The sequence below is a fragment of the Xyrauchen texanus genome, chromosome 42 (assembly GCF_025860055.1).
Source record: "Xyrauchen texanus isolate HMW12.3.18 chromosome 42, RBS_HiC_50CHRs, whole genome shotgun sequence".
NCBI lineage: Eukaryota > Metazoa > Chordata > Actinopteri > Cypriniformes > Catostomidae > Xyrauchen > Xyrauchen texanus.
Genome location: NC_068317.1, coordinates 16,090,131 through 16,107,514, shown reverse-complemented (window position 1 = coordinate 16,107,514; position 17,384 = coordinate 16,090,131). Strand labels below are relative to the sequence as shown.

The window sequence follows — 17,384 nt, the reverse complement described above, 5'->3', positions numbered from 1 at the left end:
GTACATTCCATTATTTTACTCCTGATTGGCTAAAAGAACAAAGTCACAACATATAGAGAGTTAAATGGCCTATCAACATTAATAAGCGCACTTGTCGTCCGCGCCCGAGATTTACGTCTGAAGTGACCTCGCAGATGGTCGCGGGGCATCTTCGAGTCGGCCTGGTGTGCATCCCTGGTTCAAAAACTGGGTAGAAGGTCAAACGCACACACAAAACACTGACGAACGACAGTTCTTCTCTGGGCACAAGAGAGCCAGAGCACACATTATCAGGCCATTTGAACCAAAACAGAGAGAAAAAAATATTCACTCCTCGGGCAGAGGAGAGGGTTGAAATAACATACATTTCTTCCCTAAAGAAATAATAAGAGAAAATTACACTTCTACTATTCAGGTGTTATTACATAGGACTTTAAACCATATAATTAGTCATGGAAAGGTAACAATCAAACACAGAATACATCTAGAACACATGTTTAACGCATTCCCCCTGACCCCCTCCCCTGAGAGGCTGGAGAGCGTCACAAATAAGCTTATCCCCCAAAAGACCTTCAGCCGACGTGCAGGACAGAGAGACTCTGGAATGTTCCTAAAAGAGACTAATTAACATTCAACACACATATGATTCAAAGTATATTTCAATTATCGTAAGAAAATAGAATTGATTATGTGATCATGCATATAGTTAATTCATCACTTTATTAAAGAAGTTAAGCAACAGAATACAGATAGATATTGATATAAAAGGATATATATATATATATATATATATATATATATATATATATATATATATATATATATATATATATATATATATATATATATATATATATATTGATATATCTGAAGAGCCAAGGGATTTTGACCCTCACCCTTCAGTCCCCCGTTTTAGACCAATGTGGGGTCCAATACCGCCACGTCTGGTCTACCAAGTGAGGTCACTACGGAAGGTGGAGTGGTAACACAAGCTTCCCTGACGGGTCTCACTTGTCTCTTCGCCTCATTGCGGACATGCTGGATACTAAAAATTCCCAGTCCCCACGCAAAGGCTCTCCCACCTTCCACTCACAACAGGGCCTGGATGTTATCCTTCTTAAGTTTCTCTTCCAAGCGTGTCGTCAGTTTTCTCAGTCGGTTCTCCTCCTCGGAAGGGTTCAAGTTACTGCAAGCAGACCTGCATACATAAGAAAAACAGAAACAAACACACATCCACACACACAGACAGAGGACACCCACTCCCAAAAGAGCTCCAAAAGCATATAACACACATTTAACAGCTCCCATGACCAAATCCTCTGACGCAGCCACAAACTCCTCCCAAGCCTCCTCCACATATTCCTCCACTGTTTCCGTCATGTCAGTAAATATTGCTCCTACCGAAAAAGCCAAAACCAATGCTACTGCTATAGCAGACGGAGGTTCCGAATCAGTATACCATGGAGTGCCCTTAGATTTAAGCCATACAGAATTCAAATACTCATAACCTGCAAATGGATCATTAGTTTTTATCTGTTCCAGAAATGCAGTGATAAATTTCTGCCGAGCTGTTTGCGCCTTCAACCGAGGAAAATGTTCAGTCTCCTGCTTCAACTCTGCAACACAAAGAGACAGCTCTGCTTCGTTAGCTTTCTTACTCTTATCAACTGGACGCCATGCAGGACCCATGGGGTGTGTCAACCTGTGTTTAGCACAGTCCTTTGATGGAGTCTTAGACTCTAGATCTCTGATTTCCTGTACTGAAGGAATTGGACTCAGAAATTGTCTAAATTGTTTTGCCCTGTCAAACCACTCATCTCCAATAGCTACATTGGACAACTGAGGCCACATCCTCACCTGAAATGATTTATAATTGTCCCACAACAGCTCCTCATACTTTAAAGGTACCAGACTAGTCTTTGCTCGAGTGTACATCATTTCAATATTCAGTTTAAACACTTGCAAATGCATCCATGCTGTCACATTATAAGCCATCGATGTAGGATTATAACATTTATCTTCAAGGTAATCATGCAAGTCATCCATGTTGAAAACAGTTTTGTTAGCAAGGTTCCTAGCAAACTCATACTGGTGCAACACATCAGAAAAACTAGCCCAAGTGTAACCTGACTTAACAAAAGAAGCATTACACACCTCCCAGGGAATCTCCATCATCTTCACACAGGTGAGCTTCTCAGAAATTTCTCTACATTTATCAACATCTCCAGGAGGAAACATCTTAACAAACCACTGTTGAATTTCTTTACCTAAACAACGCTCAACATGTGCAGTCTCCTTTCAAGGGTCATCGAATCTAGTGTACCTGGGCCAAGAGAGGGACAAAGCATTAATAGAAGGCAAACCATTTTTACTGCCATTCAGATCGAACTTGTCCTTGTCAGTTTTATCTATCCATCCTAACCTATCACAGACTGCACCGTAAGCCCTATTAGTGTCCCATCGGATCATGTGGCATTTAGTTGGGTCTAACACTCCCCATCTCATCAAATCCTTATCATTTATTGCTGTTTGATACTCATCAGACCCCAGTTCTTCTCTAATCACAATATTGCTGTATATATAGCTTTGGGCTACATCTTTAATGACTTTGTTGTAACCAAGTTCATTCTTAGCTTTGGGAAAATAGTATGACATGATGTGGCGAGGATCAGGAGCACTTGGGTATAACGGAAGTTTCACTGCTTTTCCACCTAAAATCATGTGGGAGTCATTCACATCTGCTACCTGACGCCTCCTTTGTTCTGCTCTACTCTCACCTTTTCTAGATTTTAACAAATATCGATTAACCATATCCATTCGTATAGAGCATGCACTCATGTTTTCACGAGCTATGTGGTCAGGGATCCAGCTCATTGAACTGAAATCTCCTTCAAACAGGTCAACACCTCCACTCCTCATCCACCGACCTTTTTGCATAATGAGGGTAGTATCAGGATAATTTGGGGAGTGACCAAGCCAATAGGTCACTGTCTCATTTCCGTCCAGACGATAACAACGAACCTTTTGGTACATGGTCGGAATTAAATTTAGACCCTCAGTTGAATTTAGACATGGGTATTGTACCCATGATGGACGGTTATCGATCTCCTCGCAATCCCAATGAGTTGAAAACGCATGGAATCTCCCTGTCCAAATTGAAATTTGAATCCACATCAAAAATGATAAAGCGATCAGAATTAAAAATACCCACGAGAGCGGAAGTACCAATCGGATGAAAGCTCGTTTCACTTTCAGTCATCTCTCACTACGCACTTCTTCTTGAAGAATTAGCAGCTTCAGTATGTCGTCGGATTCAGCCATCTGTAATGATAAAACATTTGTTCTAGAATTCTAGAATTTTAACATACACAACAGACATTTAATGATCCCAGGGGAGTAAGTTGTTACACTTTTCAAGTGGTTTCACCTGTGACCAGTGTCTCCATACTGTACCCAAAACCCCCCTGTCCAGTAGAACAGAGGTGTTAGTGGTCAATACCACCTGATAAGGCCCATCAAATTTCGGACCTAAGGGGGAAACTATCTCCCGCTGTAACATTACATTGTCACCTATTTCAGGCAAAGCAAGCATGTCTTTTTGCTCAACATTATCTCGATCTGCTTGTCGTGTGCTAACACTAACCCGTGTGTCTCGCAGACTGTCATCCAAAGCTTTCACATAATTTTGTAAAGCGTCTTTCAAAGGCCCGGATGGTCCCTCATGTTGCAAGGGGACATCCCAGGGCAGCCGCATGTAGCGACCTGTCATTACCTCAAAAGGGCTGAGCTGTGTAGTCTTGTTAGGGCTGGCTCTCATGCTTAACAAAATCGCTGGGACAGCTGCATGCCACCCTTTCCCCCACTCCAACAATCTCTTTCTCAATGAAGTTTTAAGCGTACGATTAGTGCGTTCAATAGATCCGCTAGATTGGGGCCTAAATGGAATGTGAAAGTGTTGCCTCACCCCATCAACTTCATGACATTTTTCATCACCTTCCCAGTAAAATGTGTACCCTGATCTGAATCAATTTGTAAGGGCAAACCCCATCTTGGGAAAACTTCATTCAACATAATCTTGGCGGTTGCATCTGCGGTGCAGTTTCTCAATGGAAATGCCTCAACCCATCTGGAAAACACATCAACAATCATTAGAATGTATGTAAAACCTACACTAGGGGGCAGTGGACCTATGAAATCAATTTGGAGGTGGGTCCACGGCCCTTGAGGTCGAGGGGCATGTCCTAAGGGAATTTTCAGCTTAGAAGAATTAACCTTAAGGCATACTAGACATCTCTTACAAAAATCATTGCAAGAAGCCCTCAGTCGTGGCCACCACCAGGTTTTGGAAATCATTGCATGTAGTTTTTCAGGACCTGCATGTGCCAAACCATGATACAAAGACATTAGTTCAGTTCTAGCAGAAACAGGACAAACAAAACGCTCATTAAATTTCCACAGTCCTTCTGCGTTTTTCTGAGCTCCTAATTTTGTCCATTGTTCTATCTCTTCAGGGTCATCCTCATCATAGAGTTTAAAAAGGTCTCTGGGGGTCTCACTCTCCTGAGGAGCAAGAGCCATAACACTCACGCAAGTCTCAGTCCGTGTTGCAGCCTCTCTGGCAGCTGTGTCAGCAGCTCGGTTTCCTGTGGCCTCAGGAGAATTGTCCGTTGCATGTCCAGTGACTTTGATAACTGCTCCTGTTGCAGGAAGATCACAGGCATTCATAAGTTCTTTTACCTGCTGTTGATGAGAGATCGGCAGACTGGCAGTGGTTAGAAATCCTCTGCGTCTCCACACAGGACCGAAGTCATGAACAGCACCATATGCATAACGGCTGTCAGTGTAAACATTGATTCATTTCCCCTGGCCATACTGCAATGCTCGTGTCAATGCGACCAGCTCGGCCACTTGAGCCCCTCCTCCTGAAAGAGAACCACAGTCAACAGTTTCACCATGTTCATTTACAACAGCCCAGCCAGTGAAGTGTTTTCTCTGTTCATGAAAGCTGGAACCGTCCACGAACAGCTTCATGGCATCAGAAAGTGGTTCAGATTGAAGAGGGCTCTGGCTGTCCGTCTCGATCAGTCGGGCACAGCTGTGTGCAGTTCCTTCTTCTGGAAGCAAGGAGGCAGGGTTGATAGCAGTTTCAATGTCAATATTTATATCCACATTTTTACTCAAGAGAGTGGCCTCCTATTTAGCTTGTCTTTGATTAGAGATAGAGCCTAAACGAGTGTTTGTTAACAATTTCAGAATCTGGTGTCTAGTGTGCAGTATCACCTGATGAGTCACAATGTCCTCGGTAATCTTTACAGCCCACTCTGCACAGTCGCATATCAACAGGCACGGATGCTGTCCTGCCATTGAAACAGGAATAGGGGCAGAATAATATCCTACCATCCCATAGGAGTTTCTTCCTGGAACCCTTTGACCCAGGGCCGCTGAATAGGATCGAGTTCCCACCCATGTCCATAGATGGAACGGCCTGCTGGCATCGGCATGACGTAATGCTGGGGAGGAAGCAAGTGTTTCTTTGATACTCACAAACGCCTCCTCCATCTCCTCAGTCCAGTCGATCAGCTCCGATCCAGGTTTTCCTCCTTTCAGCGCCTCTGAGTGGTTTAGAAAGTTCAGTGTATTCAGAAACATACTGGCGGCAATAATTCAAAAGACCCATTACTTGCCTTAGACCAGTAACCGTGTTTGGTTTTGGAAGTTCAATGATAGCTTTAACTCGTTCAGGAGTGATGCGTCTGCCGTGCACACCCACAATTTGCCCCAAATAAGTCACTTCAGGCAGTGCTAGCTGTGCTTTCTTCAAGTTCACTTTGAATCCCCCGTTTTGGAGGGCATTCAAAACAGTCTGTACAGCAGTCAAATGTTTGAACTTGGTTGGACTAGCAATTAAAATGTCATACACATATGGTAGGACAACAGATCCGTCATATTCAATTTGTTTTCTTACCGGATCGATGAAGGATGCTAATACCTGATGAAACAGTGTGGGTGAGTTGCAGAAACCTTGTGGCAAACGACTCCATGTCCATTGGCGACCCCTGCTGGTGAAAGCAAATCTGCCTTGGTCCTCCTTGGCTAGGGGACAAGTCCAAAAACCATTAGAAATGTCTAATGCAGTAAAAAGACAATGTTCAGATCCTATCTCATGTAGGATAGTTGCGGGGTTGGCCACCAGAGGGTGCATTTTCTCAGACACTGAATTCAGAGAAGTGTAATCAATGGTCAAACGCCAGCTCCCATCTGGCTTTTTGACAGGCCACATGGGAGAGTTAGTGGGAGAGGCACAGGGAATCACAATCCCCCGTTTGCATAATTCATCTACAACAGTGTCAGCCCCCTCTCGAGCATCATTTTTCAAAGGATATTGTCTTTTGGCTTCATGCAAAGGACCTGGGATGCTCAGTGGCTGAATCTGTGCTAAACCACAATCATATTTATCTTTTGCCCATACATCAGGAAATTTGGAAATTATAAACTTCCACTCAGAGCGAGTCTCAGCTAGACTAGCAGGTTCAGCCACTGCACATCTCTGCTCATGGTGGGGGCCACTCTGAGATAAGCGAATTGTTTCATTGCAGCCAAGCACTAGCTTATCTTGAGAAAGCAAAACATCAGCTTCGAGTTCTTTCAGAATGTCAACACCGATTAGAGTCCCTACAGTATTTCTCCCTACCCAAAATTCAGTCCAATATACTTTTTCAGAGTTAGAAATGGTTAGAGGGACAGGAACAGATTTATGATATACATTTGTGCCATTTAGACCTTCTATGTACAAAGTTTCAGAAGTGATCTCAAGATCGAGATCTGTAATTGATACAGTCGCGCCCGTGTCAATCAAAATAAGGCATCCCTCACACTCATCATCGGCTAGCTGGAATACAAAATGAAATGTTAAGAAGATTGCTAGAGACTGATCACCTCAGACCACATTCATCTTCATTGTGTTTTTTTTTTTTTTTTTCAATGAAAGTGAATGGTGACTGAGACTGAACGCTCTTTGGCCTTGATCACTGATAAAGTGTCTCAGTGTTCCCTGCTATCAAAATAGAACTGCATTTGTTTTTCTGTCAGGCAAGCTGAGAGCACACACACACACTTTCCCAGAAAATCTTATAACATTTCATATTTTCTGCTTTTTCACAAACAGCCTCGGAACCCTTACTCAAACTACACAGATCACAGCCGACTTCCTGCCCAATAATTTTTGCCACTCTATCACGCTGGGCAATCAAACTAGACCATCCGTCCATCATATTTGGAATTGCCTTTTCATGGCTTAAAGGTATACCACCCAGTTTACAAATCCATGAATAGGCAAACACGGATAGATATTTGGCCCTATCACCGTCTTTTTTGTTCTGCAGCCAGTCAATCTGCTGCATGACTTTCCAATCAGAATCAAACCCCTGACTGACCATTTTCTTAATGAGTTGTGCACATTTCTTTGATTTGAGCTCGTCAGAGCAGAGCTGTTTACAGCGTGTGCCCTGCTCGTTTTGGTCAGAACTACTCAGAAAATTCCCTTTATCAGTCATTTTTCTTGGTCACAGTTGAAAATCACTACCGAAAAGATTTTAGCAGCAAATATTTCACGCCGATAAATTAACTATAGCAGCAACAACTGGATTTCTACACAATACACCACAAAGTATTCTTCACAAACATCCTGGTCACATATACTGATCCATACCAATTCGGGTCACAATTTATTTATTTACTTGGGACCGCTCCTGATGCATCCCTGGCAAAACAATCCCTATTGTATTGTATTTTATTTTATTTTATACCTAATATCTGAATCCCTAACTGCCTGATTCACTAAGCTCGGGGTACCCCTATCTGAGGTGGAAGAGATTGAGCAGGTTTACGGTGCCACTGGACCTCCCGTCCAGGGACGCACTCTGCCGGGGTGGTGCTACACCAATGCCCACCTGGGCCCCCCACAGAGCACGTTTCACTTGCGCTGTTTGCTGTTTTAACCCTTAACAGCTCTCTCAGCGACGACTTATACTCTCAATAGTATAATTAAATTACTCTTCACTCGCCTCGTCGGAGTGAAGCTCTCCCGCTCCCCTTCAAAATCTCTTCCAGTCAGACAGCCCTAACAATTAATAAAAGCTTCCTACCTTGTTTGCTGATTTGCCAGAGATGTCACCACGGAGTGATTGCCCGCCGAATCCTCCACCAAACTGTTAGGGGTATAACAGTTGTGACCCGGACCAGATATGGAGAAAGAAAACCAGGAGTCGGGAAATTCAATTAAAGAATCAAAATTTACTGAAGAATAGTTTGCAGTGAAATTGGTAGAGCCAGCGGCAAAGCCTCACGAGGAGATCGAAAGCTAACTCGTACCTTACACAAAATCTTACATCAATTATACCATTTGCAAGGACGTACATTCCATTATTTTACTCCTGATTGGCTAAAAGAACATAAAGTCACAACATATAGATAGTTAAATGGCCTATCAACATTAATCAGCGCACTTGTCGTCCGCGCCCGAGATTTACGTCTGAAGTGACCTCGCAGATGGTCGCGGGGCGTCTTCGAGTCGGCCTGGTGTGCATTCCTGGTTCAAAAACTGGGTAGAAGGTCAAACGCACACACAAAACACTGACGAACGACAGTTCTTCTCTGGGCACAAGAGAGCCAGAGCACACATTATCAGGCCATTTGAACCAAAACAGAGATAAAATATTCACTCCTCGGGCAGAGGAGAGGGTTGAAATAACATACATTTCTTCCCTAAAGAAATAATAAGAGAAAATCACACTTCTACTATTCAGGTGTTATTACATAGGACTTTAAACCATATAATTAGTCATGGAAAGGTAACAATCAAACACAGAATACATCTGGAACACATGTTTAACGCATTCCCCTGACCCCTCCCCTGAGAGGCTGGAGAGCGTCACAAATAAGCTTATCCCCAAAAGACCTTCAGCCGACGTGCAGGACAGAGAGACTCTGGAATGTTCCTAAAAGAGACTAATTAACATTCAACACACATATGATTCAAAGTATATTTCAATTATGCATAAGAAAATAGAATTGATTATGTGATCATGCATATAGTTAATTCATCACTTGATTAAAGAAGTTAAGCAACAGAATACAGATAGATATTGATGTAAAAGGAGATAGATAGATATATATACAGTGAGGAAAATAAGTATTTGAACACCCTGCTATTTTGCAAGTTCTCCCACTTGGAAATCATGGAGGGGTCTGAAATTGTCATCGTAGGTGCATGTCCACTGTGAGAGACATAATCAAAAAAAAAAAAAATCCAGAAATCACAATGTATGATTTTTTAACTATTTATTTGTATGATACAGCTGCAAATAAGTATTTGAACACCTGTCTATCAGCTAGAATTCTGACCCTCAAAGACCTGTTAGTCTGCCTTTAAAATGTCCAACTCCACTCCATTTATTATCCTAAATTAGATGCACCTGTTTGAGGTCGTTAGCTGCATAAAGACACCTGTCCACCCCATACAATCAGTAAGAATCCAACTACTAACATGGCCAAGACCAAAGAGCTGTCCAAAGACACTAGAGACAAAATTGTACACCTCCACAAGGCTGGAAAGGGCTACGGGAAATTGCCAAGCAGCTTGGTGAAAAAAGGTCCACTGTTGGAGCAATCATTAGAAAATGGAAGAAGCTAAACATGACTGTCAATCTCCCTCGGACTGGGGCTCCATGCAAGATCTCACCTCGTGGGGTCTCAATGATCCTAAGAAAGGTGAGAAATCAGCCCAGAACTACAGGGGAGGAGCTGGTCAATGACCTGAAAAGAGCTGGGACCACCGTTTCCAAGGTTACTGTTGGTAATACACTAAGACGTCATGGTTTGAAATCATGCATGGCACGGAAGGTTCCCCTGCTTAAACCAGCACATGTCAAGGCCCGTCTTAAGTTTGCCAATGACCATTTGGATGATCCAGAGGAGTCATGGGAGAAAGTCATGTGGTCAGATGAGACCAAAATATAACATTTTGGTCATAATTCCACTAACCGTGTTTGGAGGAAGAAGAATGATGAGTACCATCCCAAGAACACCATCCCTACTGTGAAGCATGGGGGTGGTAGCGTCATGCTTTGGGGGTGTTTTTCTGCACATGGGACAGGGCTGACTGCACTGTATTAAGGAGAGGATGACCGGGGCCATGTATTGCGAGATTTTGGGGAACAACCTCCTTCCCTCAGTTAGAGCATTGAAGATGGGTCGAGGCTGGGTCTTCCAACATGACAATGACCCAAGCGCACAGCCAGGATAACCAAGGAGTGGCTCTGTAAGAAGCATATCAAGGTTCTGGCGTGGCCTAGCCAGTCTCCAGACCTAAACCCAATAGAGAATCTTTGGAGGGAGCTCAAACTCCGTGTTTCTCAGCGACAGCCCAGAAACCTGACTGATCTAGAGAAGATCTGTGTGGAGGAGTGGGCCAAAATCCCTCCTGCAGTGTGTGCAAACCTGGTGAAAAACTACAGGAAACGTTTGACCTCTGTAATTGCAAACAAAGGCTACTGTACCAAATATTAACATTGATTTTCTCAGGTGTTCAAATACTTATTTGCAGCTGTATCATACAAATAAATAGTTAAAAAATCATACATTGTGATTTCTGGATTTTTTTTTTAGATTATGTCTCTCACAGTGGACATGCACCTACGATGACAATTTCAGACCCTCCATGATTTCTAAGTGGGAGAACTTGCAAAATAGCAGGGTGTTCAAATACTTATTTTCCTCACTGTATATATATATATATATATATATATATATATATATATATATATATATATAATGTATTGATATATCTGAAGAGCCAATGGATTTTGACCCTTCACCATGAACTGTACATCTGAGAATGCCCTAAATTTTTTCAAAGATATTAAACATTGTCTGGCAAACAATTCCTTACAATTAAATGAAAGCAAAACCGAAGTTCTGATTTTAGGTTCCTCCATGTCCTCCTTACCTGGCCTGGTTGCCCAGTAAGGTCTGTCATCGAATGTACAAGATCATGTGAGGACTCTTGGAGTGATTTTAGACTCATCATTACTTTTCAAAAAGCAGATCAGTGCTGTTATCAAGGGTAGCTTTTTCCACCTGAGATCAATCTTTCCAATAAGGACTTGGAAATTGTGATTCACTCACTATTTTTTCATCAAGGTTAGACTAATGCAACTCATTGTACATTGGTCTACCCCAAACTGCGTTATCTCACCTTCAGCTAGTTCAAAACGCGGCAGCTAGGCTTTTAACTGCAAGAAAAAGGGATCAAATTTCCCCGGATTTAGCATCTCTACACTGGCTTCCTGTGAAATTCAGGGTCAATTTAAAAATTCTAATTTTGTCTACAAGGCACTATCTGGTCTAGCGCCCCAATATATCAGTAACCTTCTACACCCCTACTCCCCCAGCAGAGCGCTCAGGTCTTCTGATCAACTTCTATTGATGGTTCCTCATTACCGCTAAGATCTAAGGGTGACGGTGTCTTTTCTGTGATAGGTCCTAATCTATGGAATAGTCTCCCTTTCCATGTGAGGTGGTCAGCTTCATTATTAGCCATTTTTAAATCATCTTTAATAACATATTTTTATTCTGTGGCTATTGAAATGGTCATTGAATAGGCTGAAATGGATTAATACATGATGTTGTATTTAAATGTTTTTATTAATTTCATTGTTTTATATTTAACTTTTTAAATCAATCTGTTTTTATACATTTTGTGTCAACTTCTGTTGTTTTTAAATGTGCTCTATAAATCAAGGTTGACTTGAGTTGACACATGATAGGTATGGGTGAGAAACATTTTTCAAGTAATTTTTAATGACAAATTCTCCTCCCTGGCCAGCAGGGGGCAATTTGCACAAAGAATATGAAAGGAAAGTTGAGATTGAGCAGGGAGGAGAATTTATAGAAAAAAAAGACTTCAATATTGATCTGTTTCTCACCCACACCTATCATATCACTTCAGAAGAAATGGATTAAAACACCAAAGTCGTCTGTAGTACTTTTATGTTGCCCTTATGTGGATTTTAGAGCTTCAAAATGTTGCCACCCATTCACTGTTTGGTTTATAAAAAAATAAAAAAAAACTCCAATAAATTATCCCAATTGCAAATGTATTCATAATTCTGAAGGAAAAAAAAAACACTACAAAAATTTTGAAATTCATTGCAGATTTCTCCTTTGCATCAGAGGTTCTACTTGTTTTTTATGAAAACTGAAATAATAAAAAAAATAACTTTTTTTATTTCATTTTATTCATCAATTTCTTTTTCTTGGGTTTTGGATTATCAATGTCCTGCCAAAAGAGAGAAAATGCATTCAGAATATTCAGAACATTTAAATAATGTTTCCTAAAATGAAGGATCATAGGTTATCAGGCATGTTGCATCTCGCATCCTGTGGGTCATAGGTTATTCACATGAAGGATTTAAAGAACAATGAATTCATGTTTAGAGCAAATACATGCATTTAATGTTACATACCTTTATGTAATTGCACTGTATTTATTATAATAACTGTAACAAAACTTCCCATGGCACCACTGTCCAGCTCGCCTGTGCTTCTCCACATGTCAGAATAGTGATGTCACTGAATCGTGTGATGTTACCCAGCTGTGATGTCATTCCCACCAAGCCTCTCTTCCTGATCCTCTGCTCACGTGTCATGTTCAGACGGACCATCATGGACTCAATAGTCAATAGTATTAAGAAATGACCATCTGAAACATCAATAAATGCTTATTTACTGAACAATTTACTGTAAGAGCAGACTTCTGTATTGACTAATATCCGAGAGCTGAAGAGATTATTATAGGGTTAGTTCACCCAACAATGACAATTCTCTCATCTTTTATTCACCCTCATGCATCTCCCAGTGTATGATTGTGAGAAAATTTAAATTTTTAGGTGAAATATCCCTTTAACAAGTAAACTAATAATTGTCAGTCTGCCTTCCATAAACCTTTACAACATGTAACTGTGCTGCTCCTCTTTGCTCTCCCGTTCTGTCTGGAAGTCTCTGCAGTCTCTGATCTCCTCAGGAGCATGTATTGCTGCTGGAGTTCCTAGATTACAGAGCTAAGAAGTGCCACTCTCCTCTGTTTATCAACAAGCTCCTATTTCCTGTCTGTTTCTGTTATGTCTCCATCTATGTATAGACCGAGAAGTGTTTGGGAATGAATGTAAACTATCACTAAAATCATGTATTTACATTAAAATCCGGGATGAATGCATTCACAAACTATTTTGTCTTGGTAACATGATCTGATTAAAACAGGGTATTGAAAAACAGAAAAAAGTAGGACAGGACTTGATTTTATCCACCAGATATTCACTGGATCAGGAAAAGTTGGTGTTCCATACCGGAATGGAGCCGGGTATTTATATTACATTTTTATGAGAGAGAAAAATTTATAGGAATAATATTTAAAATGTATTGGAAACAATAAGACCAGCATGTATTAATAAAGTAAATTGGATCCATTTTGACTTCATGTTGACTTTAATACTCATTTACACTTTTTAAAAATCAAAGTAAATTGCTAGAAAATTGAAGAGCTTGCCATAATGCATCGGAGCAATTCGAGGAGGTACATATATCCTCCTGGCTGAGGGCTCTTTTAACCCAGATGCATTTGTCTTTTCTCTATCATCATCCTCATCTGATTCACTGAGCTATGTATGTGGAAGAAATGTATATATACATTATATTATATTTACTTACACCTTTCCATTAAGCAGACTTCTTTGTAAACCAATGGACAGCACTATAATAACTAGGAGCTTACCTTGCTGGCCAGATTCTGAGGATTAAGACAAAAGTGCAGAGTGTAGTTTTCAGCTGAAAGAAACACCATCATAAAGTCAAATGAGCTTGTAATAAACATGTTTTATGCATGTAACAGCATGGTTAACACTATGTTGTGTCCAGTGCTGTAGTGTAAGAATAAAAGATGTACTGAGGCTGCCTGTGACTGCTGTCCGCACTCATTTATCAATCTGATATTTCAGCTTTTGATCAAGGGGATGCATTTTCTCCAGAACCTATGTAAAAAAATATATAAATAAAGGGAGAGAAACATCTACTATTTTAGAATAGACATCTTTAAAATGTACAATCTAAAATCATACAAATGTAATACATAAATGCATTTAATTGCATTCATTTAAAGGAGTCCTACCGTCCTAATGGTGACCAGCCTGAGGGTGGCGCTGTTGTCCTTTAGACTTTCTCCCTCTGTCTTTAAACTCATCAAATGTGTAATGTCTTGCAAGTAAAACAGTAGCATATTACCATTTATCTCAAGTCCAGAAAAGACGAACCCTAGACATAAAGTATGATAAGTGTCACTGGAAAGGTTTCTTGGGGTAATACCTATTTATTCTATAATAACTATTTATTTGGGGTAATAGTTCTACCTTAGATGTTTGAAAAGCTTTCTCTCTGACGTTCTTTATAAGGTCCCGTACATGGCTCGTTATTGACGCAATCTGAAAATAATAATGATAATAAAAACAAACACCAACACCTATCACTCACATTTTTTTCTCTATCTTTTATTTCTAACCCAAAGATAACCGTTTTTACCAGGGACTAAAAACGAAATGTTTTTCATTCTGGTTCGCTTTAAAACAAAACAGCATTTTTATGTTGTTAAAAACTGATTAGAACTAAATGTAAGTTTTTTTTAAACTTACATTACTCTGTGCCAAGTGTGGGTGAAATACCAATAGTCCATCCACAACGGGCAATTAGGGTTTCCTTCAGGATCAAAGCACACGTTTCATTTTATAGGCAAGATGAAGTGCTGAAGTTCCAAAAATGTCCTGTGGCCTTTGGATTAATAAAAAATAAAAATAAAAATGGAACAAAATTAACCAGTTATAACGGATTACCAGAACAACTGAACATCGCTTTGTTCTCGTTTCGGTTATGTCCTGCCAAAAATTTCGTTCGTTTTCTTTCCTTGAACTCTTTTTAGTCCCTGGTTTTTACTACAATTACTTTAAATTATTCACCAGTGTCATAAAAATGGCAGAAATATGCAGTAATTTGAAGATCCAGTATTAATGGTATTATTCTTATCCTGTAGTAACAATGGTATTTGTAAGTAGGCTACGGTTGCCCATGTAATGTCATATCTAGTACACACAATGTAAAATAGAATGTTGTGAATAGGGTTGCTACTCCTCCCGTAAAAATATGGGACGCAATTTGTCCCGTATTTAAGCTGGTCAGATGGCATCACGGTGAAATCGTTCCAGATCGCTAATTTAACATTGATATAAGTTAGAAAATTAGCCTACGGTGTGCTGTCTGAAAAGTCCACAAATGGTGCCAAATCAAGTCATGGGTTAGGAATATATAAAAGGTGTATTAATATTAACTCTTAACGCATTTATTGCTAAAACTGTTGAGGATGTGATTCTCTGACTCAACTTCAAAAGTGGCAACCCTAGTTGTGAAGTACACACCTGTTGTGAGACCGTTCAGTAACCGCACAGCAGTGGGTAGATCACTGGCAATAAGATGCTGAAAAAGACGAGGATATCAGTTTAATCATTTTGAGATAATAAAGAGAGAAAAATAGCAGCATGTTAGCGATTGTAGGTTGGAGTAAATTGACCATATTTAACAATTAAAAGTTGATGCCATAAAGTGACACAATAAGGGATCTCACTCGCTTTAATTATACATTCAAATAATGAAAGATTTCTCATTCACAGCAGTAGTAGCCGCCATCTTGGTTTTACCATGTCTATGGATAGCACGTAGGGACAGAAACCAAAGTGAATCTCCACAACTTGGTCCGAGTCTTCATCACCGCTCTATTATTTATTGTTCTCATTCTTCTGTCAGTCACATAGTTTGACAACAAGCGAAAACACGTAAAAACTGCTTTTGATTTCTCGAGTGACAACGTGTTCCTTTAAAAAAGTTCTTCATTGAAAACATGTAACAGAACATAAACATACATTCAGGGGGATCCATAAAAAGAAAGTAAAACGGAAGAGATGGTCTTTTAGCTTACTTGTTAGAGAACATTTTCAGAAATGTCCCCTGGCCATGTGATTTCATGTTTCCCTCCTTGTTCATGTGTCTTGCTTTCATTGGTTTATTGTCTTGCAACCATATTATCAGTTCTGTCTTGTCATTGGCTAACATTGTCATGTTTCTCCCTTGTCCAAGTATTTAAGCCTCATGTTTGCCATTGTCCATTGTCAGGTACAGTGTTTATTTAACATTGTTTGGAAGTCAAGTCAAGTCAAGTCAAGTCAAGTCAAGTCAAGTCAAGTCTATGTTTATGTTTTTGTAGTCATGTTATTTTCATGCTTCATGTAAATAAACAGCACCTGGGTTCTTCACTTCTTTGTCATCCTCTGCCTGTTACTGGCAGCCATCTCTACAGATAATGATGATAAATAATTTTTAAATGAACCTCAAGACGTTTATTTTTAAAGCGCAAGTTTCGATCTTGTTAATAATTTTATTCTGCATGTTATATTTAAGTTATATATACACTCACCTAAAGGATTATAACACCATACTAATACTGTGTTTGACCCCCTTTCGCCTTCAGAACTGCCTTAATTCTACGTGGCATTGATTCAACAAGGTGCTGAAAGCATTCTTTAGAAATGTTGGCCCATATTGATAGGATAGCATCTTGCAGTTGATGGAGATTTGTGGGATGCACATCCAGGGCACGAAGCTCCCGTTCCACCACATCCCAAAGATGCTCTATTGGGTTGAGATCTGGTGACTGTGGGGGCCATTTTAGTACAGTGAACTCATTGTCATGTTCAAGAAACCGATTTGAAATGATTCGAGCTTTGTGACATGGTGCATTATCCTGCTGGAAGTAGCCATCAGAGGATGGGTACATGGTGGGCATAAAGGGATGGACATGATCAGAAACAATGCTCAGGTAGGCTGTGGCATTTAAACAATGCCCAATTGGCACTAAGGGGGCCTAAAGTGTGCCAAGAAAACATCCCCACACCATTACACCACCACCACCAGCCTGCACAGTGGTAACAAGGTATGATGGATCCATGTTCTCATTCTGTTTACGCCAAATTCTGACTCTACCATCTGAATGTCTCAACAGAAATTGAGACTCATCAGACCAGGCAACATTTTTCCAGTCTTCAACTGTCCAATTTGGGTGAGCTCTTGCAAATTGTAGCCTCTTTTTCCTATTTGTAGTGGAGATGAGTGGTACCCGGTGGGGTCTTCTGCTGTTGTAGCCCATCCGCCTCAAGGTTGTGCATGTTGTGGCTTCACAAATGCTTTGCTGCATACCTCGGTTGTAACGAGTGGTTATTTCAGGCAAAGTTGCTCTTCTATCAGCTTGAATCAGT

General features: G+C 40.4%; 1 protein-coding gene across 1 annotated transcript; it reads right to left on the bottom strand.

The window, feature by feature from the left end:
- Positions 1 to 12,226: 12,226 nt before the first annotated feature.
- On the bottom strand, positions 12,227 to 15,762 carry ngdn (neuroguidin, EIF4E binding protein). The gene is given in 12 exon segments (XM_052114499.1): positions 12,227 to 12,316; positions 12,576 to 12,739; positions 12,998 to 13,066; positions 13,069 to 13,167; positions 13,583 to 13,694; positions 13,808 to 13,860; positions 13,979 to 14,063; positions 14,201 to 14,317; positions 14,320 to 14,343; positions 14,439 to 14,510; positions 15,493 to 15,552; positions 15,745 to 15,762. Coding segments are annotated over 12 exon segments (963 nt in total).
- Between the last annotated feature and the right edge of the window lie 1,622 nt (positions 15,763 to 17,384).